This window comes from Anthonomus grandis, chromosome 3 (genome assembly GCF_022605725.1).
Source record: "Anthonomus grandis grandis chromosome 3, icAntGran1.3, whole genome shotgun sequence".
NCBI classification, from domain to species: domain Eukaryota; kingdom Metazoa; phylum Arthropoda; class Insecta; order Coleoptera; family Curculionidae; genus Anthonomus; species Anthonomus grandis.
The window spans coordinates 34,667,177-34,691,036 of record NC_065548.1 but is presented as its reverse complement, the minus strand read 5'-3'; the positions used below and the strand labels follow the sequence as shown (position 1 = coordinate 34,691,036).

At 31.0% G+C, this 23,860-nt stretch overlaps 1 protein-coding gene across 1 annotated transcript in view; it reads right to left on the bottom strand.

Moving 5' to 3' along the window:
* Positions 1 to 7,411: 7,411 nt before the first annotated feature.
* The window catches only part of LOC126734652 (transcription factor VBP-like), a 194,236-nt gene continuing 177,787 nt past the window's right edge, over positions 7,412 to 23,860 (bottom strand). Inside the window, exon 4 of the mRNA XM_050438350.1 lies at positions 7,412 to 7,573. Coding sequence (XP_050294307.1) covers positions 7,412 to 7,573 — 162 coding nt within the window. The remainder of the gene's footprint in view (positions 7,574 to 23,860) is intronic.

Below are 23,860 nucleotides of genomic sequence, written 5' to 3'. Positions count from 1 at the left end.
GATCATTCCTAAGAAACTTTTAATTTCTTTATGAGTCTTAGGAAGAGGATAATTAACAATAGCATGGACCTTTTCTTGGATTTGGTTTTATACCTTTTGTTGTAACTATGTGTCCTAAAAACTCTACTTCGTGTTTCATAAATTCACTTTTATCTAACTGTACCTTTAAATTGTATTCTCTGAATTTTTCAAAAATTTCTCTTAGATTACGTATATGTTCATCTAGAGTTGTTGAAAAGATAATCACGTCATCCATATATACAAAACATATTTTGTTAATACTGGATTTAAGAACTTCATTTATCATCCGTTGAAAAGTAGCAGGGGCATTCTTAAGCCCAAATGGCATTCTTAAAAACTCATAATGCCCATAATCCGTAGAAAACGCCGTTTTCTCAATGCTTTCTTTACTCATTTTAATTTGATGAAAACCGCTTGCTAAATCCAAGGTGGTGAAGTATTGTTCTTTTCCCAGTTTATCCAAAAGATCATCTATGTTGGGTATTGGAAATCTGCTTTAAATTGTTTTATTATTTAGCTTACGATAATCCACAACAATTCTCCATTTTTGTGTGTTGATACTATCCAGTTTCTTTGGCACAATCCAAATTGGACTGGACCAAGGACTAATACTGTCTTGAATTATTCCATCATTTAACATTTTTGTAATTTGATTCTTCACTTCTTCTTTATGTATATGAGGAAATCTGTATGATTTAACATAAACTGGTTCATCATCAATGGTCCGTATAGTATGTTCAGTTAAAGTAGTATTTGATAAAGGCTCTGTTAAATTTTGAAAAATCATGTAAAATTGTTTACAAAGTTTTACCAATTTTTGTTTTTCCTCTTCATTAAGATAATCCAATCGCAAATTACTTTCTATATCTTGGTGATCTAAATGTGGTTCTAAATTAAACACATCTCCCTGGAATATTTCAAAATTATTAGCAGGAATAAGTTGTAATGGATTATTTAAATTTACGTATGTTTCTTCGTTACTAGTATTATGTATTTCAACCAATGTTTCTCCATTTTCTACAGTGACTAAACATTCAGGAATGTGGCAATGATCATTTATCTTTTGCCGAGGCAACAAGTATTCTCCATTAGTTGACGTATTTGTAGGAAGTTTTGTCTGAAGTATCTCGTTTTCATTTAAATAAATATTGTAGCAGTTATATTTGCTAGGAGAGCATTGATAAACAGGTATCTCTACGCCTTTTTTTTGTAAAAATGCTTCCTGTATTTTCCAAATGAAACCCATATTTCTCAAATCTCTAAAACTTATTAAACCATCAAAGAAGGGATGGAAATTAAAAAGAGTGAAACATATTTTACAGTCGGTTGCAAATTCTTTAAATGCTGGTATATGTGCTTCATATTTAGCTATTTGTTCACCACAAGATGTTTTAATTGTAACTGGGTTAGTAATTATGCAATGTGAAAAATATTTTTTTGCTATAAAAGAGTTTACAAGGGAAATATGACTTCCTGAGTCAATTAAGAGATGTTGTCTCATTTTGTTTATCTATAATGATGGCATCCTCCTCATTATTGAAAAGACTTGGATCATAGATTTCTGCATAGTTATTTGTAACTTCTCTTATTTCTGGTTGAATTAGATCAGTTTGATCAATTTCTCTTATCCAATTATCCTTGAAGCTTGGTTCACAACCTGAAGAATCATTTGTGAAATGCAATTCTTCGGCATAAAAGGTTGGTCTGGATTGAGGAGTAAAGGCACTAGGATATTTGTAAGGTTGAAGCTGATTTGTACTTCGTTGCTGCATTGTTGGTATTGAAGACTGGTTTGTCACAACAGACATTGGTGTGGGTGGTTCTTTAGGTATTTGTCTTGTTGGTCTCCACACATTTACTGGTTTTCCAAAAACTTGTTGATTGGTGAAATATTTCTTTGGTGGCACTGGCCTAGGATTCATTGGTACTGGTTGACAAGGAAAATTTGGTCGTGTTGTTTGATTAGCAAAAGTAGGTCTAAATGTTGACGTAGAAGGTCCAAAATTGTGTGGTAAAAATTGAGATTTATAATTATTTTGAGAAAATTTTTGTGAACCCGGTACTTTTAGGAATGCTTGAGGTACGTACTGATTAGAAGAACGTTTTGTATCTGTGCACAAGGACAAAAAATTTTCTTCCTCAATAATAAATTGCATGGCTTCTTCCAGGCATAAAGGGTTCTTAAGTCTTACACCTACTTGAATAGAGCTTGGAATATATTTTTGAAAAGTTACTAAAATTAATTTTTCAATATTATCAATTTGTGCAAGTTTTGCCTCACGTGTCATTAAAATGTCATTATTTATAGCACTAAATACTAAGCTACGAAAATATTGACATCTAATGCCAAAATTATAGATACTTTTCTTAGAATTCGGACTAAGGCTATGAAGTTCATGTAACAAGCAAGTAAAAGACCTTTGATCATTAAAGCTGAGCTTTAAAATAGTTTTAACCTTAATCCAAGTATCAAGTTCAATTCTACTAGATATTAAAGTCAGCGCTTTATCCTGTTTTCCAACTATTGCTCAAAAAATAAGTTTTTTAATATTTTCGGAAGCCGCAGCGTATTGCGTAATGACTTCATCACAGCTAGCAATAAAATTGTTTAAATGGCACGGTTCTCCATTAAAATTTGGAATAATATCCAAAAATAATTTAAGTTCTTGATAATTTACTTCAGGCATTATGTTTTCACTAGATTCAATGTCGGAAAGTAAAGTGTCAAAATTTAAATCTTCTTCAACTAAAATATTATAATAGGGTTTAAATCTATTTTGTTCACGATGTTTTCTATTCTTTTTAAAATTATCCTTAAAATATTGCATTTAATAACAAAGGCATTTATGGGAAAATAATAAGGATACATTTTCAAATTGGTTTTTGAGAAAAATGGTCTTACCTTAGATTATATTATCCACGTTTACCGTTACTGCAAGAACACACTTTTTCACAACTCAGTACTAACACTATGAGGATATTCAGTCCTCGAATTTGGAATAATCGATGTAAGGAAAACACTATCCGCGACAACGGCACTACCACCTCGTTACGAAGTACCCCAAATTTTGACTGTCCGTCACAACCCTTGAAAACACTATCCAAACGGCACGTATGTGTATGGCACTATGTTTTACTTGATGTTAGACTGGACAATCCTACCGGCTGCGCCAATAACGTATTGCTTCCAGCAGCCTCTTTTAGTTCGTAGAAGCAACCTAGTTTCTTAAGTAGGTTAAGTGAAAGTAACTCACAGAACTTTTAAAAATTTATTAAAAAGTTAAGGCTGGCAACAATCAACTCTTTCTACTACTTAAGATCTAACTTTAGGGTCTTAAATACTAAATCAAAATAGATAAAATACGACAAAAAACATATTCATTAAAATAATATAAGATAAAATATGATATAAAAATAATACGTAAAATACTAGTTGATAAACTACGGTGTAAAACATAATAAGTGAAATATAATATGATAATTCGCGAGAAAAAGAAATAGTCAGCTAATCCCGAGATTTATCTCTGTAGCGCCTACGTACAATGGATCATGTTTCTATCATATACAGGGTGTCTCACGACGAATAGACGCGATCGATATTTCGGAAACTAATTTTTCAAAAATTTTGAAAATTTGGCAACATGGCACAGTCGGTGGGGGCTACACAACTAAAATATTTTGACAGTTGTGACGTTTCCGGTTATACCGGAAGTAGGTGTCAACTTCGTTATTTTAAATGGAACATCCTGTATATTTTTACGTTTTTGGCTTTTACGTGAAATTCTAAGTATATTTTGTGTATAATGTCCTATACCTAAGTGTAACCGTTTTTGACATATTTTTAATTTCATGTGAAAAACTATGTTTATAAGCCCTAACATAATTACCGATTACTCCCTTTTAGTAGCTTTTATTTATTGGTTAGTTTTGGTTTTATTTTAGAGGAAGGACCACTTTAAAAGACTATTTTAAAATTTGGCTAAAAAAAAGATACAGGGTGGTCAAAAACTAGCATTAAAAATTAAAATGAAAAAATCATTAAAAGTCAATTTTTTTAAATGGAAACCCCCTATTTTTATAATTTTTTCATAAAGATAATTAAAAATAAGGTTAACTTTGTATAAGGTTATCTAGTCCAAAAATTGATAGTTTCCGAAACATTGGCAGTTTAAATTTGGCCTAATATTAAAAGCCGTATAATAACACGGCTCAAGGATTGTTGATTAGTTGGGCATGACGGTTGTCATAGTAACCGCTAGAAGCGGCAGTAAGATAATGGATTATAACAGAAATGTACACTTTTTAATTAAATTACACTTTTACGAAGAAAACTTAAATAGCAAGTAACTTATAAATTTAATGCATATAATCCATTGTCTTACTGCCGCTTCTAGCGGTTACTATGACAACCGTCATGCCCAACTAATCAACAATCCTTGAGCCGTGTTATTATACGGCTTTTAATATTAGGCCAAATTTAAACTGCCAATATTTCGGAAACTATCAATTTTTGGACTAGATAACCTTATACAAAGTTAACCTTATTTTTAATTATCTTTATAAAAAAATTATAAAAATAGGGGGTTTCCATTTAAAAAAATTGACTTTTAATGATTTTTTTATTTTAATTTTTAATGCTAGTTTTTGACCACCCTGTATCTTTTTTTTAGCCAAATTTTAAAATAGTCTTTTAAAGTGGTCCTTTCTCTAAAATAAAACCAAAACTAACCAATAAATAAAAGCTACTAAAAGGGAGTAATCGGTAATTATGTTAGGGCTTATAAACATAGTTTTTCACATGAAATTAAAAATATGTCAAAAACGGTTACACTTAGGTATAGGACATTATACACAAAATATACTTAGAATTTCACGTAAAAGCCAAAAAAGTAAAAATATACAGGATGTTCCATTTAAAATAACGAAGTTGACACCTACTTCCGGTATAACCGGAAACGTCACAACTGTCAAAATATTTTAGTTGTGTAGCCCCCACCGACTGTGCCATGTTGCCAAATTTTCAAAATTTTTGAAAAATTAGTTTCCGAAATATCGATCGCGTCTATTCGTCGTGAGACACCCTGTATAGGGTGCTTTAATTATAATGTTGTATAGGATGGTACAAAATAACTATCCAAATTCCTGCGATGGGTATAAAAAGGTTCCAGGTCCACCAAGGATTCACATTCGTTGCAGTAAGGTCGTACTATACCTTGCGAGCGAAGTACCAGTAATTTTTTCCATATTTCAATACCGTTAAATTTTCAATATTTACATTAAAACTTTGTCTTGACGTTGACAGTGTGAATTGGGTTAGGTAAGAGCCACCTGTTGACAGTTTACCGGCCGCTTTCAAGCTCGCGTATTAAGATCTTTATCGAATCCGTTGCTATTGATATCGTTCCGTCCCGTTCAATTTATTTTTAAAACTGTGGTTTGGACACTATCTTTCTTCATGTTTTGTAGGGCAGGCAGCAGCGCATTTTTGTTAAATTACTACCTGGACACTATCTTTCTTTGTGTTTTGTAGGGCAGGTAGTAAGCGGGTTATATTAATAAAATTATCGTAAAACTATCCGCGTTACGGTATTTTAGTTACCATTTTTACAAGCTTGGAAGACGGTGGTATTTTATTTTTCCGCTGTGAGTTTTTTATCTGTGATTAATTATTAGAATATTCATATTGATTCCGTTCCGCTTTATGAACTTTTAAAACTGTGGTTTGGACACTATCTTTCTTTGTGTTTTGTAGGGCAGGTAGTAAACGGGTAATTAAACCAACGTTTCATTAGTTCCGTTCGCGAAAAGTTACATTGTTGTTTGCAACCAGAGAAACACTCACTGTGGATTTATTTTATATTTAATTGATAATTTTTATCATTGATTTTTTATTTTCTGCTCTGTCCGCGGCCGTACCGTTCCGTTTAATTGTTTGATTGGTGAAAACTACTGCTTGGACACTATCTTTCTTCGTGTTTTGTTGGGCAGGCAGTAGCCGCGTTTATTAATTATTACTTGGCTTCTCAAAGTGATGAGAGACAAGTAATACCCGAGTCCGTGATGTCATAATTACTATCCGTATAGCAACAGAGCAGAGGTAAATGTTGAACGATTGATTGGGATTTCTTCGCTTGATTGGTGTTGAGTTTCCGGCTTTGCTTAACGAATGTCATCCGTAACCGCTTGTACAAAACATCATAACCCCGTCTCTTAAATCATACTATTTTGCGTCAATAATAGAGTGCCGAATTTTCTGGTAACCTCTTACTTATTAGTATTTGTAATAATAAAGATTAAGAGCAATAAGATCTCATTATAACCAGACAGTCTAGTTTCAATCTCTACCTGGTTTCTTTACTGTCTAAAGGCTTACCCGAAAGGCTAAGGGGACTCTAAGCTCCTTTAATTACTTAGAGTGGCGCCCGAGGCATTTTGTTAACTTTTTCTCCTATAACTGTACAAAGAAATAGTGAGGGGGGTTGACGCATACCCTGCGACGTCAAAGGTTAGAGGGTGGACATACGGCAAGTACGTAAGTACCCCCCGCTACAGCATGTTTAAGTTTAAATTATTATTTAACTATAGTGTATTTTGCTTATTATGTATGATTTTTTTTCTTATGCCGTTTTTATTTATCTGTTTAAACAATACGTTAGTTGGAGTGCATTTGTTGTCTTATATGTGGCTTTTATCAGTTTTTGGATGGTGGTCACACAGTGGCCACACCAATGCCTAGATCGAGGCCGAGACGGTGTTTACGGACCGGAATAAAGCGGCATCCATGGATTACCGGGCTGCTGTGGTTCCTGGAAAATCGATGCATTGCGTGTCACCCTCATTGAACCCAATTCAAGTAGGCCACAAATTGATTCAGATACAGGTTTCATCATTGCCGCTATGCGATTTTATATTTCTATCGTTTACGATAACTTGTTTTATCAAATCATCGATTTGCAATAACCCACGTATCTATTAAATCGATATATGTTACTCCTGCTGACGAAAGTAGGTTATAATATATTGGGTGATTAAAGTATTATAAATTTATTGAATTTTGTAAAATGTATTTTGTGCAGTTTTTTTATGCTAAATAAACATTATTATTATTATTATTATTATTATTATTATTATTATTATTATTTTTATTATTATTATTATTATTATTATTATTATTATTATTATAGATGGAATTGGCTTAGAATGGCATTATTTCATTTAGTGCTTTAAATAAAAAAAGGGCATTGAATTACATATATGTTTTACAATAAAAAAAGTTAACTTTCGTAAGATATATTTTATTTATACACAAAACATTGTAGTGCATACTGGCCATAAAATATTTTTGTTTTGAAAGTGTTGGCTGTAATAAAACGCTTATTTAAGCAAGCATTTATTGAGCAACTACACAAACTTGAACATCTGTTTGAGGCATGTCGAAAGATTTGCAGTGCAGCAAGAGTTGCCTCAAAGATGAAGCTTCTTCTCTAAGGCTCAGAACTTGAGCTCTTAAAACTGCGTTTTCGTGTTCTAAGATTGCTGCTCTAAGCGCTATCTGTAATAAAAACGCTAAATTTATTTAATATATAACTTACTAGAATAAAACTAAGCTTAATCTAATATAAACTCTTAAGAATACATTATGTGGTTACTTGAATTAACCTTCCAGTAGTCGGGTGGGGTCTATGGGACCGTTGAGATTTTTAAAGTTTTGCCCCACTGTTATTTTTCGTTTGGGCATATCGCGATAGCCAGTGCCTCTCCGTATATTGGTTCAGAATCAGTAGTTCACGGGTCTCGCGCTAATGCATAATAGTTCACTTGTTATTTGGATGTATGGTCTGGCAAAGCCAACCCGACTAATTGTGTGATTTTATCGCAACCGACAATATAATTTGTCTTTCTTTTTTTTGCTGAAAAATTATTTATATAAGGTAATTATTTGTATGCTTAAAAGCTATATATTATTTAAATTATTAGCTTATGTTACTAAAACCTTTCGGTTAAGAATAAATTTATCTATAAATTAACAATTCAGCGATTGTTTTCCTTCTTTTTTAGATTATTAGTGATGGAGCCATACTTAAAAGAAATCTAGAGATTACAGCAGTTGCATGCCGAAGTGCAAATTGAGAATATTGATTTGGAGAGCGAGCCAGAATTGAATCATTGCGAAGAGAGCGATCACAATACGGATAGTGGGGAAGAATTAGAATCTGAGTCTGAAACTCCGGAATAGGTTCAGGCTAATAAAGAAAATCATCGACTCTTATATTATACAAAAGATTGTACAACTTGGAGAAAACATGCCCCTCCAAAAAATGTTCGAAGAAGAAATTGTAACATATTTTCCTCGTCTTAACTTGTATTTCTTTTGAGTATTGAAGATGTTACATCAATCAAAATAATCTTGATACCATTGTTCAAAACACAATTTATTTCTATGATAAGAAATAATTACGCAGGTGCAAATGAAGCGAAGTCTACAAATACTGTAGAAATTAAGGCGCTAGTTGCTCTCTTATACCTAGCTGGAGTTTTCAAGGCAGGTCGCCGTAATTGCAAAGGATTTTGGGCTACTGATAGAACAGGTGAAAGGGTACTTCAAACTACTAGGACTCACAGGCGATTTGTATTCTTGACGATGTGAATGTCAGAAAAAAAAGAACTCTCGATAAACCCGCATCAATCAGAAATGTATTTGTTCAGTTTAATCAGAACTTAAAAATTAATTATTTTCCTGGCTCTTACTTGACTTAAGATGAAATGCTGTTTTCGTTTTACGGGCGTTGCGGATTTCGCGTTTATATACCGAATAAACCAGCCAAATATGGCATTAAAGTTTTTTCATTGGTGGATGCCATGTTTTTATACCCTAAATGTGGAAGTTTATGTTGGAACTCAACCTCCAGAATAATATTGGCTTAGCAATAAAACAACTGATTTAGTAAAGCGAATGTGTGAACCAGTATTTGGTACGTCGCGGAATATAACGATGAATAATTGGTTTACAAGTGATGGAATTGTAAAACGCATGCTGGAGTAACACAAAATTAGAAGTGTTGGAACAATCCGAAAAAATAAGAGGGAGATTCCAAAAGAACTTCTTAAACCTAACAGGCCAGAGTTGTCATCTATGTTTGCCTTCTCCAGATTCACGACTTTTGTATCATACATACCGGGAAAAAATAAAGTCGTCACAGCATTATCATCTTTTCACTATGATGATACGTTTATTGAAGATTCAGGAGATGCATGTAAGCTAAATATTATTACCTTTTAAAACATAGCAAAATCGGGGGTTGACTCAGTAGATCAGAAGTGTGCAGTATATACCGTGCCAGGAATACCAGAAGATGACCCATGGTAATTTTTTATAATTTGCTTAACATTGCAGGCATTAACTTATATGTAATACATAAATGTAATGCCAATGAAAAAAACATGATATCCCTAGCAATGATTGTTTTTAAAAAAAACTTGGTTTAACTTTGGTCAAACAGAACATGTTAATGAGGGGAAAAGACATACATTTATAAGAAGAAATTAGAATTATCGCCCAAAAGTTAAGTGGATTCCCGTCAGAGCCAGCACTCTTTGAAAATAAAAGTGACAAAAGTGGTTATGCTTACAGCATGTCCAACCTATGTGTCAAGAATGAATTAAAAATGAACAAGGGGATTAGGGTTTCTTTGTTAATAAAGAATGAGATAATGTTTTTCTATGTTATTAATATTGTTTAGTTTAGAATTTTGCTTAAAATACCTAAAAAAATAATTAAAAAAAAAATTAAAATAAAATTAAAAAGATATCACAAATAAAATTAAAATTGTGTTCTAGCAGTAAATATTTGTTTATATATTTTTTTTTAATTTTTAATTGCCAAATAAAATTTGGGTACAATAGGACCCCCCCGAGTATTAATGTTAGTTTAAAGTACTCGATTGCTCAAGGGTTAATACTCTTATAGCTTTGTATCTATCGATAGTCGTTGATACAACATGGTTGCCGTTAATGATATCTTTTCTTTGAGCTGAGCGGAATAGCCCAGCCTTCTAATATTTTTTCATATACGCTTAGTTACATGTTCCTATCCTAATTCTGAATAATCCTATTATTTCTATCTTATAAAATTTAAACAACATATAATTTTCTCACGCATGACGACGACTATTTACGATATATATCGCTTCCAAATCTGCAGAGGCGCAAACTAGATTCAACTCACTAACTCCGTTTTGTCAAACTTTCGAATATTCGATAGACAGCGATGAAATCTACGTAGCTCAGCTACCTGTCAAACTTCTATCCTCCTGCCATCATATTATTACGTTTAAGAACTTAACAGAAATAATTTACTGGTTAATAATAGTTTCAGAACCTTTAACAACAACTATTCAATACGGAATAAATAAATACCTCCATAAGATAAGAACAATCATAAGAAGCAATTTTAATCTTTCCCTGAAGATCCTAACATCGTTAGCGAAACACGTGTGGAGAATAAAATAGAGATTTAATTAGTGGTAAAACTGTTTTTGATTTGTTGGAAACACTGTACTCTAGTTTCTGAACAAATAGCAACGACTCTAACTGATTAGCTTTAAATTTATTCCTAAGTTATATTTACCATATTATTAGGTTAAGTGATATATACATAGCTGTATTAAAAATAAAAACTTTACATCGGATCCTTAACAAGGAAATTACTCCAAGGACACTTCGTCCCGGTCCAGGTCCTCCAAAAAAGCTCCCAAAAGACTCCGCACGACGACACGAACCACAGTAAAATTTATAATTTTTTAAATAAAAATCTACACTCTTGGTTGGTTTTTATTACACAAAGTCTTTATTGCAGTTTTTTGCACATTAAAAACTTTTACCCAGTCAGCTGAATTTTCCCAAAGGACAAAACTAAATGTTAGCCTTGAATAAAAAAACAATATATGTAGTATTGCAGTTTTTTTAAAAGCTAATTGATATGTGGCTGCCAAATTAGTCTACCGTCAATTCAGATGCCAAGAAAGCTCTTATGACTTAATTGACCTTAATTTTTTTTTAAGAAAAAAGGGACATATTCAGTTTTTTTCTATGGTGGGACATAAATGATTATCTGTAAACCATGTCTGTAGATCATCGGTTGATAAAGCCGCTGCTAGTTAAAATTCTAAAGGATCTTAATCATATCAAAACAAAATAACAAAATGCCTAAAGAAGTGTAAAATGTGTCAAATCAAAGTTTAGTTACATTCCCACGTTATACAAAGTGGTGTTTCTGACGAACCATGGTACTCCAATCATAATAGAGATCGCCCTGTTTTCCACAGCCTTTCGTCATCCGAAATGTCTGTTGCCTTACCTGCTTTTGCCATAGCAATATTAAGTGTTATTCGTCTATACTACTCTATACACATTACACAGCCTTATTGTGTTTGGGAATTTTTGGTGGTTTTAAAATAGTCGTAATCTATAATGCCTAATACAGGTATCTCCTGCTTTCCGAATTCTGTGCAAAAAGAGCCCCACAGGTATTACAAAAGAGTCTTTTAGAAATACCTGTGATTTTGATTTAAAAAAAATTAAGCAGGAGATGCTCAGGAAATAGTGCCACTGAGCTTAGGGCTACCGACATAAGTGGCCAAGTTATGTCTCATAAATAGAAATTGTGTTTGTCAAAATTAAGTGAAATCATGCAACTATTAAACTATTTCATAGCCATTGAGATTAAATTCCCCGAATTAAAAAGTAGTACACAAAAAGTTTTATATATAGCCAATCTTATGCAGCCTTGTTTAACTTTTTTATATTCAATAAAATCTGACTTTTCAAGAAGTCTTGAAGCTCCAATTAAAACTGAAGAATCATTTAAAGTGTTCTGCATAACAGATTATAAGCCAAGTTCCAGAGGATAACGTTATTCTGGAATGGAAGATTGGCAGAAGAGGTAAAAAAATTTAAGGGTTTTAAGTTACCTGAAGGTGAAAGGTCAAATAATTTTTTACACAACTTACTGCAGTAGAGAAATCTTGCATTTTCCCCTGTTAGGTAAACCTAACGTAAATCAGGATTAACTTTAACCTTAAGCCGAAGCATAGATATCTTTTGATTAAATTATTTTATTCTTTTGTTAATTCTATTATTTTTCGTTATTATTTCAAAGATTTTAAGTAACTGTTTGCATTCGTACATAAGTTTTTTTACTTGTGTGTCATTGTAGTTAAATGCTCATCTCAGGTGCATTTATAACTTACAGTTTAATATTCACTAGCAGTGGTTGTAAGATCAGATTGAGCAGAGACAGCTTAATTCATAGGTTTAATATTTAAAATGTTTTCATCAAAACTAAATTGACAAGAATAAATGACAATGAAGACATTGGGATTATCATCTACTAAAACAGGTTTAATAATTTTAATAATTTCTTTATCATCACTATTAAGATTGGTGGCTGGTCCACCCGTAATGGATATTTGATGTTTTTTTTATTTGTATTTAATTTCACTCCTTGCCAGGTCTAAAATTAATTTAACAAGTCTACTCAGCAAAGCATAAGCCAGTAGTATCAGGATTTCGTCAGAGACAGATTCGACAACTTTCCTTGAACTGAAGCCGTTTGTTATATATGTTATATGCGATTCTATTGACCTTATGTAACAGATTCTACGGTGTCGCAATAGCACCCATCGCCAAAACTTAATCAGCACTTTTTATATAATATATAATTTACCGTGAAGTATGTCAACTAAGCAATTAATTTTAATATAAATAGGATCCTTTCCAATAAAAAAGTACAGTAGTATTACAGTAATATTATCATAAATTTAAGCACTTTACTCTTTTTATTAATTTTTGAATAAACGTAATTTAAAGTAAAAATATTGTTTTTAAATATATAAAATAGTTTTAACAACTGGCGCATTCAGTATAGGATTTTTCAATGTCATTAGAACAAGGAAAAGGCCTAACTAGTGATGGTGGATCCCAAACCTTTAAAGAAAATGAACCAGAAAGAAAAGACGTCCTGACTCATACAGCTGTAGAACTAACACCCAGTAAAAACCCTGATCGATCTAGAGGACAAGACGACCAATGTTGCTGATTCTGTAAGTAATCGAATCATCTCGTTTAATTTTATTATTGTTGATTATTTTGGTAAAATACTGTTCGATATAAACTATACGTTATTTAATAGTTTGCCGATACTAACTTCATTATAAATAATTTATGATTTTAGCAATTAACTTTATAATTTTTTTTTAATAAATTTATATTATATTCCTTTAAAATGAGAAGAAAACTTTAAAATCATCAATTTTAACTCAATTTTAATTACTTTATAACCAGTTTTAATAACATAAGTAAACAAAAATGCCTAAAACTCGTATTTAAAATGGCCAATAATGATCAGAAACTTCTCTTAATTATCTAAGTAAAAAATAAACTTAAAGGAAGAGCAGCACAGCTGACAATTATTAAACTTTCCGGACAGACAAAGATTACGTCAATCACCTGGCAAATCCGCTTTAACGTTTTATAATCGCCTTCAAGTACTTAATGCAAAAATGTTATCAAGTATTCAAAAAGCTAGTAATCTTACGACTGATCAAAAAGTCGCGCAATATACCCTTGTCGAAAAAATTGCATTATTTAAATACTCTCCTTATAGGACTTAAACCTAGATTAGGTCAAATAATAAGAGCAAAAAATCCCCGGAGCCCAGTAGAAGCATATACCCGTATAAGAAGAGAGCTTCAGTTATCTTTCTTTAAAAGCCAGAAATCGGTGTAGCCAATGGGGGCCTCAAATTCCTAAGTGCCTGCATTGTGGTCGTTTAGGCCATACCACCTCTGACTGCCACCTCTGAATTAAGATCTCGCTACCCAGATCCAAGCCCAAATGAATACCATGAATTTCGAAGATTTTAATTCCAACCTGTTTCTATAAGCCCATTAATAACCATTAATCCCAAAAATCTCTACTATTTTAACGACAAGTACCTTTATACTTTCAATTGATATAGGAGCAGAAATTTCTATATTTAAAAAAATACGGTAAGAAATTCTTCTTCCTCGAAAACGTATGTATTCAAGGAATAACAAATGAATAACTTCGTATAAAGGAATCTACTCTCGTACCGTTTGATAGCGGCAATCACCATAAAACTTTTATTTACAAACTCGACATAGAATTCGACGGAATTTCAGGTGTCTATTTTTTAGAACATTATGAATTAGTTACAGATCTCAAATCAAACCCTTACATATTTCCTCATATAAAGTTAAAAAAAAAAACAAGAAATCGCATTAAAGAAAACAACGATAATTCTTTTTAAAAAATCCCGATAGAGAGGCATATTAAAAAAATATTCAAATTAAAATGCAATATTTTAATGCCAATAAAATTTCACAAGAAAAAGAGACACTTACATTACCTAATGCACTCATACATGTAATTGAACATGGGGCATTTTATACAACAATAATTAATGCTAACGTTATTATAAAATGCGTTGATTTCTTTGAGTTATCTATTAAACCTTATGTCCCATCAAATGAAACCATTCTTAATCTTAACAGACTTGATGACTTCCAAAATCACCCTATTGATAAAAACCTGGTAATAAGAAATAAATTAAGGACAGATCATCCTAATAGTGAAGAAAAGGAGCAAATCACTAAAATCTTCCTCAAATGCGAAGACATATTCTATATAGAGGGAGATCAGGTAACATTTACTAATAAGATTAAACACAATATTGGCACCAATGACGAAAAGTCCGTTTTCACTTACGCCTATAGGTACCTTCAAATTCACAAGGAGGAAGTATAGACTCAAGTAAACAAAATGTTGGAGTAAGAAACCATCAAACCTTCCTATGATGAAGCCCACCCACATGCGAAGACATATCTCCCTGGTCTTCGCATGTGTGGGTGGTCTCTAAGAAGCTAAACGCCTCGGGAAAACAAAAATGGCGCGTATTCCTAGACTATGGAAAACTAAATGAGCTCAGCGTTGATGATAAGTATCCTGTACCCAATATATTTCTGATTTATGAACCAGCTTGGCAAATGCCAGTACTTTTCGACGGTTGATCTCGCGTCCGGCTTTCATCGTATTGAGACTATTCCTGAAGACACCCCGAAAACCGCGTTTTTAGTCGAGAACGGTCATTCGAGTTTGAACAACTATAATATCAAACACAAATAACGGAAAGTTAATAAAAATGCTGATGTGCTATCAAGAATCAAGATTAACCATTTTCAACAACAAGTTTCAATCTTAAATTTTGATTTGTGCTTCAAGTGTAAGAATGTATGAAATAAAATCACTAATAGACTATTCAAAAATTGAGATATCTAACTCACAACTTCTGGGGTCAAAATATAAAATATGCTGACAATTTTTTCTAAAAACATATTTAGGAAAACGTACGCGTCACAATTTAATATTAACAAAATTTATACGATTTAAAAGTTCAAACATAGAAGACAATAACTATCATTTAAAAGACATATATACAGAGACAGAACGCTCAATATAATTATTTGTTTAAAATGTATACACTTTCTGCAAATTGCTTCTTGCATTTTATTATTGTGTAAAATCTTAGTAGCCCTTTAGTAATTACAGAAACTTCAAAAACTGCTTTCGAGCGGTTTAACATCGATATTTTTGAATAACCCACGTGACATCATACACTTATGATTAGAGACGAACTAACTAAGTTTACGCAAGCTCGGGTAAGCTTAAAGGACAAAAAGACCTCCACCATCGTGAACCGCTAAATGCAACATACTAGGACTTTCGGAAACGTGGCTGGAGGAAAGTGATGCATATCTCTATGACCTGGATAATTATTGTGCGTATTATTCTTGCAGAAATGGCAAAAAGGATGGAGGAGTGGCGTTGTTTGTTAAGAACAATTACAAAAGTCGACTAATTGATCAATCAAATCAATCAATCAACTGGGTGTGTATGGGTGTAGGTGAAAATGTAGCTGAGTTTTTTAGATTTAGAGAATATTTTGACCAAGCATCCAAGAAGGCATATCATAATGGGTGATTTTAACACTAATTTGTTAGATGATAATAATAACATCGTTGCAAAGTACACAAATTTACTTCAGATTAATAACTTCAAAATCTCTAACACAATTTCAGAAGAATATGCTACTAGGGTATCTGACCACACCAAAACTATTATTGATCATGTCTTCTTGGATTATGGTAGCTCAAGTGTTGTAAGCTCTTTAGATGTTAGAAAAATTCCTTATCTGATCATGATATGCTATCGTTTAAAATAGCATATAAGATTAAAATTTATAGACCCAAAATTAAGAAAGAAATTAAATTTGTAGACTATAAAAAAATTAAATTACTATTTAAAGAAAAAATTGAAAATACCAATGGAAGTATAACTTCATTTCGAGAGCTTATTGATGTTATTAAAATGAATAAGCTTAAATCATATTTCAAAATTATAAAAACAGAAGAAAATACTTGGATAACTACAGAAATTCTCGAAATGATGAAACAACGTGAAATATTGTATAAAAAAAATCCCTTAAATATTAAATATATAAATGAATTTAAATGGCTTAAAAATGGAATTAATAATAAAATAAAGAATTTAAAAAACTTACATTTTAGGGAGGAATGGGATCGAGCTGGTACTAATATTAAAAAACAATGGAAATTTATTTTTATTTTTTTTTTAAAGGATTCTGATACAACAGAGGTTGACTCATTGCTTGTTGAGGGAGAAGAAGTTGTAAATAGCTTAAATAAGCATTTTGCAGAGATTGGTGAAAACATTGTAAATAGCCTGAGCACCGAATTAATTGAAAATGATTTGTTTGTGCCATTTAGGGAACTTGAATGTATAAAACTGAATGAACTTGAATGAATAAATTATTAGATATGACTTTAACAAACTTTAACAAACGAAAATTAAATAAATCATATTTTGGTTGAACTAAAAAAAATCGTGCTGCAGGGGACGATGAGGTTAGAGTTTTAAATCTACTTATTTTGAGGGAGTGTATTGTACCGATTATAACAAGTTTAATAAATTCAGTTTATTAATAGAAGTATATATCCGCAAGAGTTAAAAATAAGTAGGATAACTCCAATTTTTAAATCGGGAGACAAGCAAAACATGGAAAACTACAGATCAATCTCTATAACAGGAGTTTTTTCAAAGATAATAGAAAAATTAATAAAAGAACAAATAACACTTTATGTCGACACCAACATATCTTTTGATAAGTTTCAGTACGGCTTTTTAAAAAATAGTAATACACTAGACGCGACATTTGATTTTGCAAATTATATTTCAAAAGCTTTGGATGAAAAGAAAATTGTTATAGTAGTATTTGTAGACCTAAAAAAAGCTTTCGACATTGCTAACATTGATTTACTCTTAAACAAAACTTTATAAAATAAGGATTAGAAGGAATGTTCTAATTATTAGTCTAAAATTGTTCTAAATTATTAATTAATTTTGAGAATGTCTTGTTCTACCTCTCTTTTTAACAAAGGAATCCATGTATTATTAAAATCAAGCGAACAAGTAACTAAGCATTATCTTTATTTAGATTGTATATATAGCTGGATATTTTGCACATAAAATTATAGAAAAAATAAAATGTGAAAACAATTGTGAGGAATTTTTGATACATCAAAATTATTATCAAAATTAAATCGCATTTTGATAGCTTGAAATTATATAAAAATATATTTTAATCTCTCTATATATTGTTGTTAAACCCGATTAATATTAACGTTGTAAACGTATGTCCAGAACATATTGAAAAAGTTAAATTAATTAAAATTTTAATAAAAACAATGCTCTACAAACAAATAAAATGGTAGTCTGAGAAATGTAAATCTACTGCAAATGATATTAAAGATATTTTAGAAAAAAAATAAACAGAAAAATTATAATTTTATCAAACCTATAATTTGATTTTTTAAAATTAACTCACAAGGCTCTTTTGGAGTTTCAAATTTTATTTTTATCATTTAAATAAAATACAGAATAAAAGGAAATATTACATTTCCTTTAAATCTCTATTTCTAATTTGCAAAATAATTGCAACAAAAACGTTAAAATACTTTTACGTTTTTGTTAAAAACATTTTTAAATAATATTTATGTTTAAGTAATTAGAGTAAAATGTCTTCCTGATGTTATTATCTTTATGTGAATAAAAATATGCATTACGTTTTAATTATTACTATTATTGTTAGTGCTTTAATTATTACATATAATTTTATGTTTCTAGGTTAAATCAGAGTATTTCTGTATAATAAATTTGATTGTTATAAGTATTTATATTAATTACATTAATACTATTACGTTCTTATTATAACTATAAATACATATCAGAATAGAACATCGCGAAAACTCCCCAGCTACAAAATATATTTCTGGTAAACGGTAGAATATATTATTATTATAAAAGGGACGCGATTGATTTTAAAGAACGCTGCGAAGTGGCACCACAAGCGAGTGGGTGAGACGTAAGGGGGCGGAAAAATAAGGTAGCACCACAGTCTAACAAATTGAAATCTATATACTTTGGTGGCACGATTCTTAGCATGGGGCTTGCGCATCTTCCCATATTCTCAATCAACGCTAAAATGTAGTGTCTAGACTAATAAATAGTGTCATGTATTTAAATTAAAAAATCAAAATTAAATATATTTTAGAAAACTAAATATATTTTTACAAAATTTTAATGTAGTGCTACACTCAGATGTATAACAACTACATATAAATATATATTTTATGGTATTAAAAGGGGTGTAGTCGGCTGCTATACTAGACTTCCAGCTTTTACAATTTCCGACAGATGGCGCAACTAACATGTTATTTTAAAATCGTTAGTTTCGTAAAAAAACCACTGGCTGTAGCGCCACGGAAGGCTGCGTGTAGATCGAAGGCGGCGGCGGGTGACCAGACGGAAATAAAATTCTGAAAATTATATTTATTTTATTGAATGCCTTGATTTTTGGTTTGTAGAGAATCGTACTGTTTTGAAGACTACTGCTAGAAAAATTAAAATATTTTTATTTTTGTTTTAATATTAGTATTAGTAGTCAATGAGAAAAATATTTATATATTGCTTTTTTGGACCCAAAAAGTATGAAAGATTTATATATTCTATACGGAGTGGTCTTAAAATCAGGCAGATACGAATACCGGTTGTTATTCTTTAAAACTGTTATTGGGGGCTTCATTTATTTATTATATCCTTGATAATTTTTTGTAAAAGTTTAAAACTTTTTTTTCGTTAAAAGAAATCAGTACAAAAGGATGTAAACATCTATGTTAGGGTCTGATGTTGATGAGTGAACTCATCGAAATGCATAACTCTTAAAAAAAGATTGGCATTTTCATTTGTGAAGAAAAGTCTTCCCGCCCTTCCCAACCCCCTATAACTAAAATGACGTAAAAATTATTTCAATTTTAAACACTGGGTTATATCTGTGATTTGATGCTAACATTTCCTCACATTAGGTATGTATATTCTGTGCGTATTTTAAAATTTCTAAAATTTTCCTTCTTTTTTTGCCCTGTTTCAAAGATCATTTTTATACCAAATTCCAAGTTCATTAATGCCACATTCTGAAAGGAAAGGTGCACTTTCAATGTTAAAATATTATTTAAACAGATTTGAATTATAGCTGAGTAGAGTTTAATTAAACACATATTTATACATTTACTTGGGAGGTAGAAAAAGTTTGTACTATGACAATGTAATAATTAAAAAACTATATATTTCCTTGTATTTATTTACTTTATATTTTAGTATTGTAATATCCTTATGTCTGGTTTATTTTATTATGCATTTATTTATTCTAATTTTGAGTTTCGTTTCATTTTTTTAGCCAAATCTTTATTAAATCCATATTAAAAAAAAAAATTATATTTCAAAAAAAAACGTTGTTACTTTGCACAAATTTGTTTTATATATGTGGGCTCCAGATATTTTCGATAATATTTTGATTTAAATTAGGGCATTTGCTTATATTAGTTTCTAATAAAACGGGCCACACACGGTACGATTTATCGTACAACATGTTGTACAATTCAAGTCGATTAGACCGTTGGATCATTAGATCGGCAGATCGTATCCGTATGTGGCCAAAAATAGCATTAATCGATTGTTCCATTTCGTAGTACATCTTATCGTCCTACGTGTAGTATCGTGTGTGGCCCGTTTAAAATACTGGCGATTGCGGCTTCACCACAAAAGTTATAAAGTTTTCTTAATTAGTCTGGATTCTAATTTAAAAGGGGAAAACAACCTCTTAGGGGAAAACAAACAGATGAGAGTGTTTTATTAGATTTATTGAAGTTAAGAATCAATTCCGAAGACGACAAATTAAAGAGTCACCTGGGAAGTGCTGTCGCAATGCAGTTTACACATATACAAAAATAATAAACGCCAAAAATACAAAACGAATTGATAAATATATATGGCGAAGTTTTTAAGGAGAATATAATAAGTGAAGTTCAGAAGACCATGGCTCAGAGACGTAGTTGGGAAAGAACAGTTGTCAATAGGCGTGCGATTCTACGACGAAAGCAAAAGGAAAATCAAAGAAGAATTTGTACGATTGGTTGAACTAAAAGCACAAAATGCTTCAGAATTGCTGAAGCAATTAATAATTTCTTGATTAATTCTAACCTCCCAACCGAAGATTGCGTAGGGTTTGGATTCGGTGGCTGTTTACAATGGCACGGAAAGAGGGTGGTGTACAATCCATTTTGAGAAAAAAATATCCCCGTGCTCATAAGCAAACACGTAGAAGTAATCCGCCATCAGACAATGATAATACCAAACATTGATTCACTTATCTCATCATTGAATATTCGATTCTCCCAAGGAAATACTCCGGCGTTTGCTTTAAGTAAGCTACATCCCTTGTATATGACCAAGACCAAAACCAGCATTACAGACTTTCACAAGAACGCAGAATCATTTCAAGAATTTTATCACCTCGATATCGCCGGAGAACTGAACCTTTGGCATAATTTATGAGTGAAGAAAGTTTTATTAGATGATAAATTAAGGGACATAGAGGTAGTTTTTAGTAGATTTATTCAACGAAGCTAACATTTTTTACCCTGCTCTCAAAAAGGCATTGATTAGTTTAAGCACTATCCCATGCACTACGGCGACCGTATAATGGTCATTCGGTACGCTGCGAAGAGTTAAAACGTGGCCTAGAAGCACTATGGGTGAAGAAATGCTTACAGGTTTATGTCTGATGAGCATATATCGCAATTATTTAGAAGAAAGCAGTGAGTTATTTATATTAATATAGCTTAGAAGCCCATTTTTTAACAAAATGTTTATATAATTATTAGTCATTTCATTTTAAAGTATTAAATTTATATTTATATCTTCAACTAAAATAAATACACACTGCGTTGTCATCTCTAATCATTAGGAATTAGTTTAAATCTATAAGTAAAGTGGAGACATTACTTGATGGAGATTTATAAGCCGCAAACAATTGATAATCCATGTTATTAAATTAGAGATTCAAAACTGACAATGTTTCTTCATTATATTTTATATTCTTAAAGTGACTTATGTGTATTACATTTCTGACCAATCACTCACTGTGACCGTCATTCTAATTGTATCTTCCATTTGAATAAAATATGCTATAATCTGCAATTTTAAATGCATCTACATAACTAATCTGCCACGTTTCACTTAAAACTATTACATCGCACAGTTTAAACTCTCGACAAGCAACACAAACTCTTCAAATTTTTTTCTCGCACTTAATTATATAATACGAACGAATAATTATAGGAATAAAATGTAACAAACCACTATTGTCGACCTTAAATGACTAGTATTCATTGTTAAGGTATCAATGTTGCTAATTCATGCTGAAATTCTATTGCGTTCATGTTCCATATATACAGGGTGTCTCTAAATGGTCTGTAAACAATTTAGGACATATTCCTGAGGTCAAAATAAGCCGATATAAAGCAACTTACCTTAATCTAAAGTTGCTTCGTTTCTTATAGAGTATTAAACTTAAAAAATAAACGTCGATATTATTTAATTTTTTTAAAATTTTGCGACATACCCTTTTGAAATTTGGTACCTAGGGGATTTTGCTATGAGAAACTCGAAAATGGGTTTTTTTACTGCATTCGATAAAGGGCGCTCCATACTGCACTGTTGATAGTGTAAAATGCCCATAACATTTTTGCAAGTGTAGTCTTTATTTTCTTTGTAAAGGAAATAATTTCCCTAATGCTCTTGAGTAGAACAGATACTCTTATTGGAACCCTCTAAAATTAACCGTTACCAAGACATTTCGTATTTTAGTCTTTGATGCCGCACCGGAATAATAAAAAATTGGAATTAATTTTTTTGTGTTGTTACTTTGAATGTAATTTGCAGAAAGATTTTTTAAATTTAATAAAAAACAATAATAATGACCTCTATCAACGTGAATACATTATATAAATTAAAATCTTTATTTTAACAAACTTAAAACACCTGTATTTTCGCATGTCGGTAACGTTTATTGTACCAAATTAAACGGATGATAGCGAAAGTTCTTTAAAATAAAAATATTTATTTATTATTACTTTTCTAAACATACAAACAAGACCTTAAAAAATCATTTGGCACCAATTACTGACTGAATTTCATTACTAAAGCTATATATGTATATATATATATATATATATATATATATATATAGCTTTAGTAATATATATAATATACAATAATATATTTACAAGTACAAGTTATAGTTGTAGTTTGGATATTCTTGTGAATCGGTCTGTTTAAATTTATAAATCCTTTATTCTACTTAAGGAACGTCTATATTTCGCAACTATTTTGTAGCTTCTTCAGGAGGAAAGCTAAAATACAAAAAAAATAACACACGCTATTAAAATGTCTAAACGGTTGAAGAATTAAAATAACATCACAATTAAGACGAAAATAATTTAAAGTCATAAAATACTTACAATGTGGAAATTAGTGCGATAACGGACGATAGCTCCTTATACAGTGATACAAAAAAAAAATTTATACAAAATTATTTTACTGTCTAAGGTGCATAACATAAAAATATTTTTGTATATACAAGGTGATTCATAAATGTGATATGATACACAACTTTTTTTAATTTAAATAAAAATACTTTTTGTAATTTAAAAACCCTATATTTTATTGCATTTTTGGATTGCTTTAAAAATTCTGCATACCTTTTATCAAGCATCGTCTATACCAAAACTTACCCGTTTGTGAGATATTTAATATTTTATCAAAAAATCGACGTTTGCACATATCCACGAAAACAAAAATAATTCACTTATTTGGGATCCTACAAGCCAAATCTTTTGTAGGTTGTTAGTGCATACTTACACTTACTTTATGGTCCCATGAGAATTTGCTAATATTCTACAGGGTGTTCGCAATACTCTATCCAAAACCAAAAAATCTAAACAACCATATCTTATTTTTTTCAAATGGAATGACCCATATTTTTCTATCTTAAAATGTTCACAATGTGATAAGCTTTCTTTTTTGTTAAGCATGTCCTATACCTATCTGTAATAGTTATCGAGTTTTTTACACTTTTTCCTAATTTCGCCCTTAAAATCCACAATAGTCGCGTTTTAATTTAAAAGAAGTTTGCTTAGTTGGCCATGGAAATAACAATTGTACAAAAATCAATCAATTACTTTGACAGAAGATTTAGTGTTGTCAGTTTGTCACTAAAGCGAAACATTTTTGCATTAAAAATGAATTTTTCGAAAGAGGATATGGTGAAAATGATTTACTAATA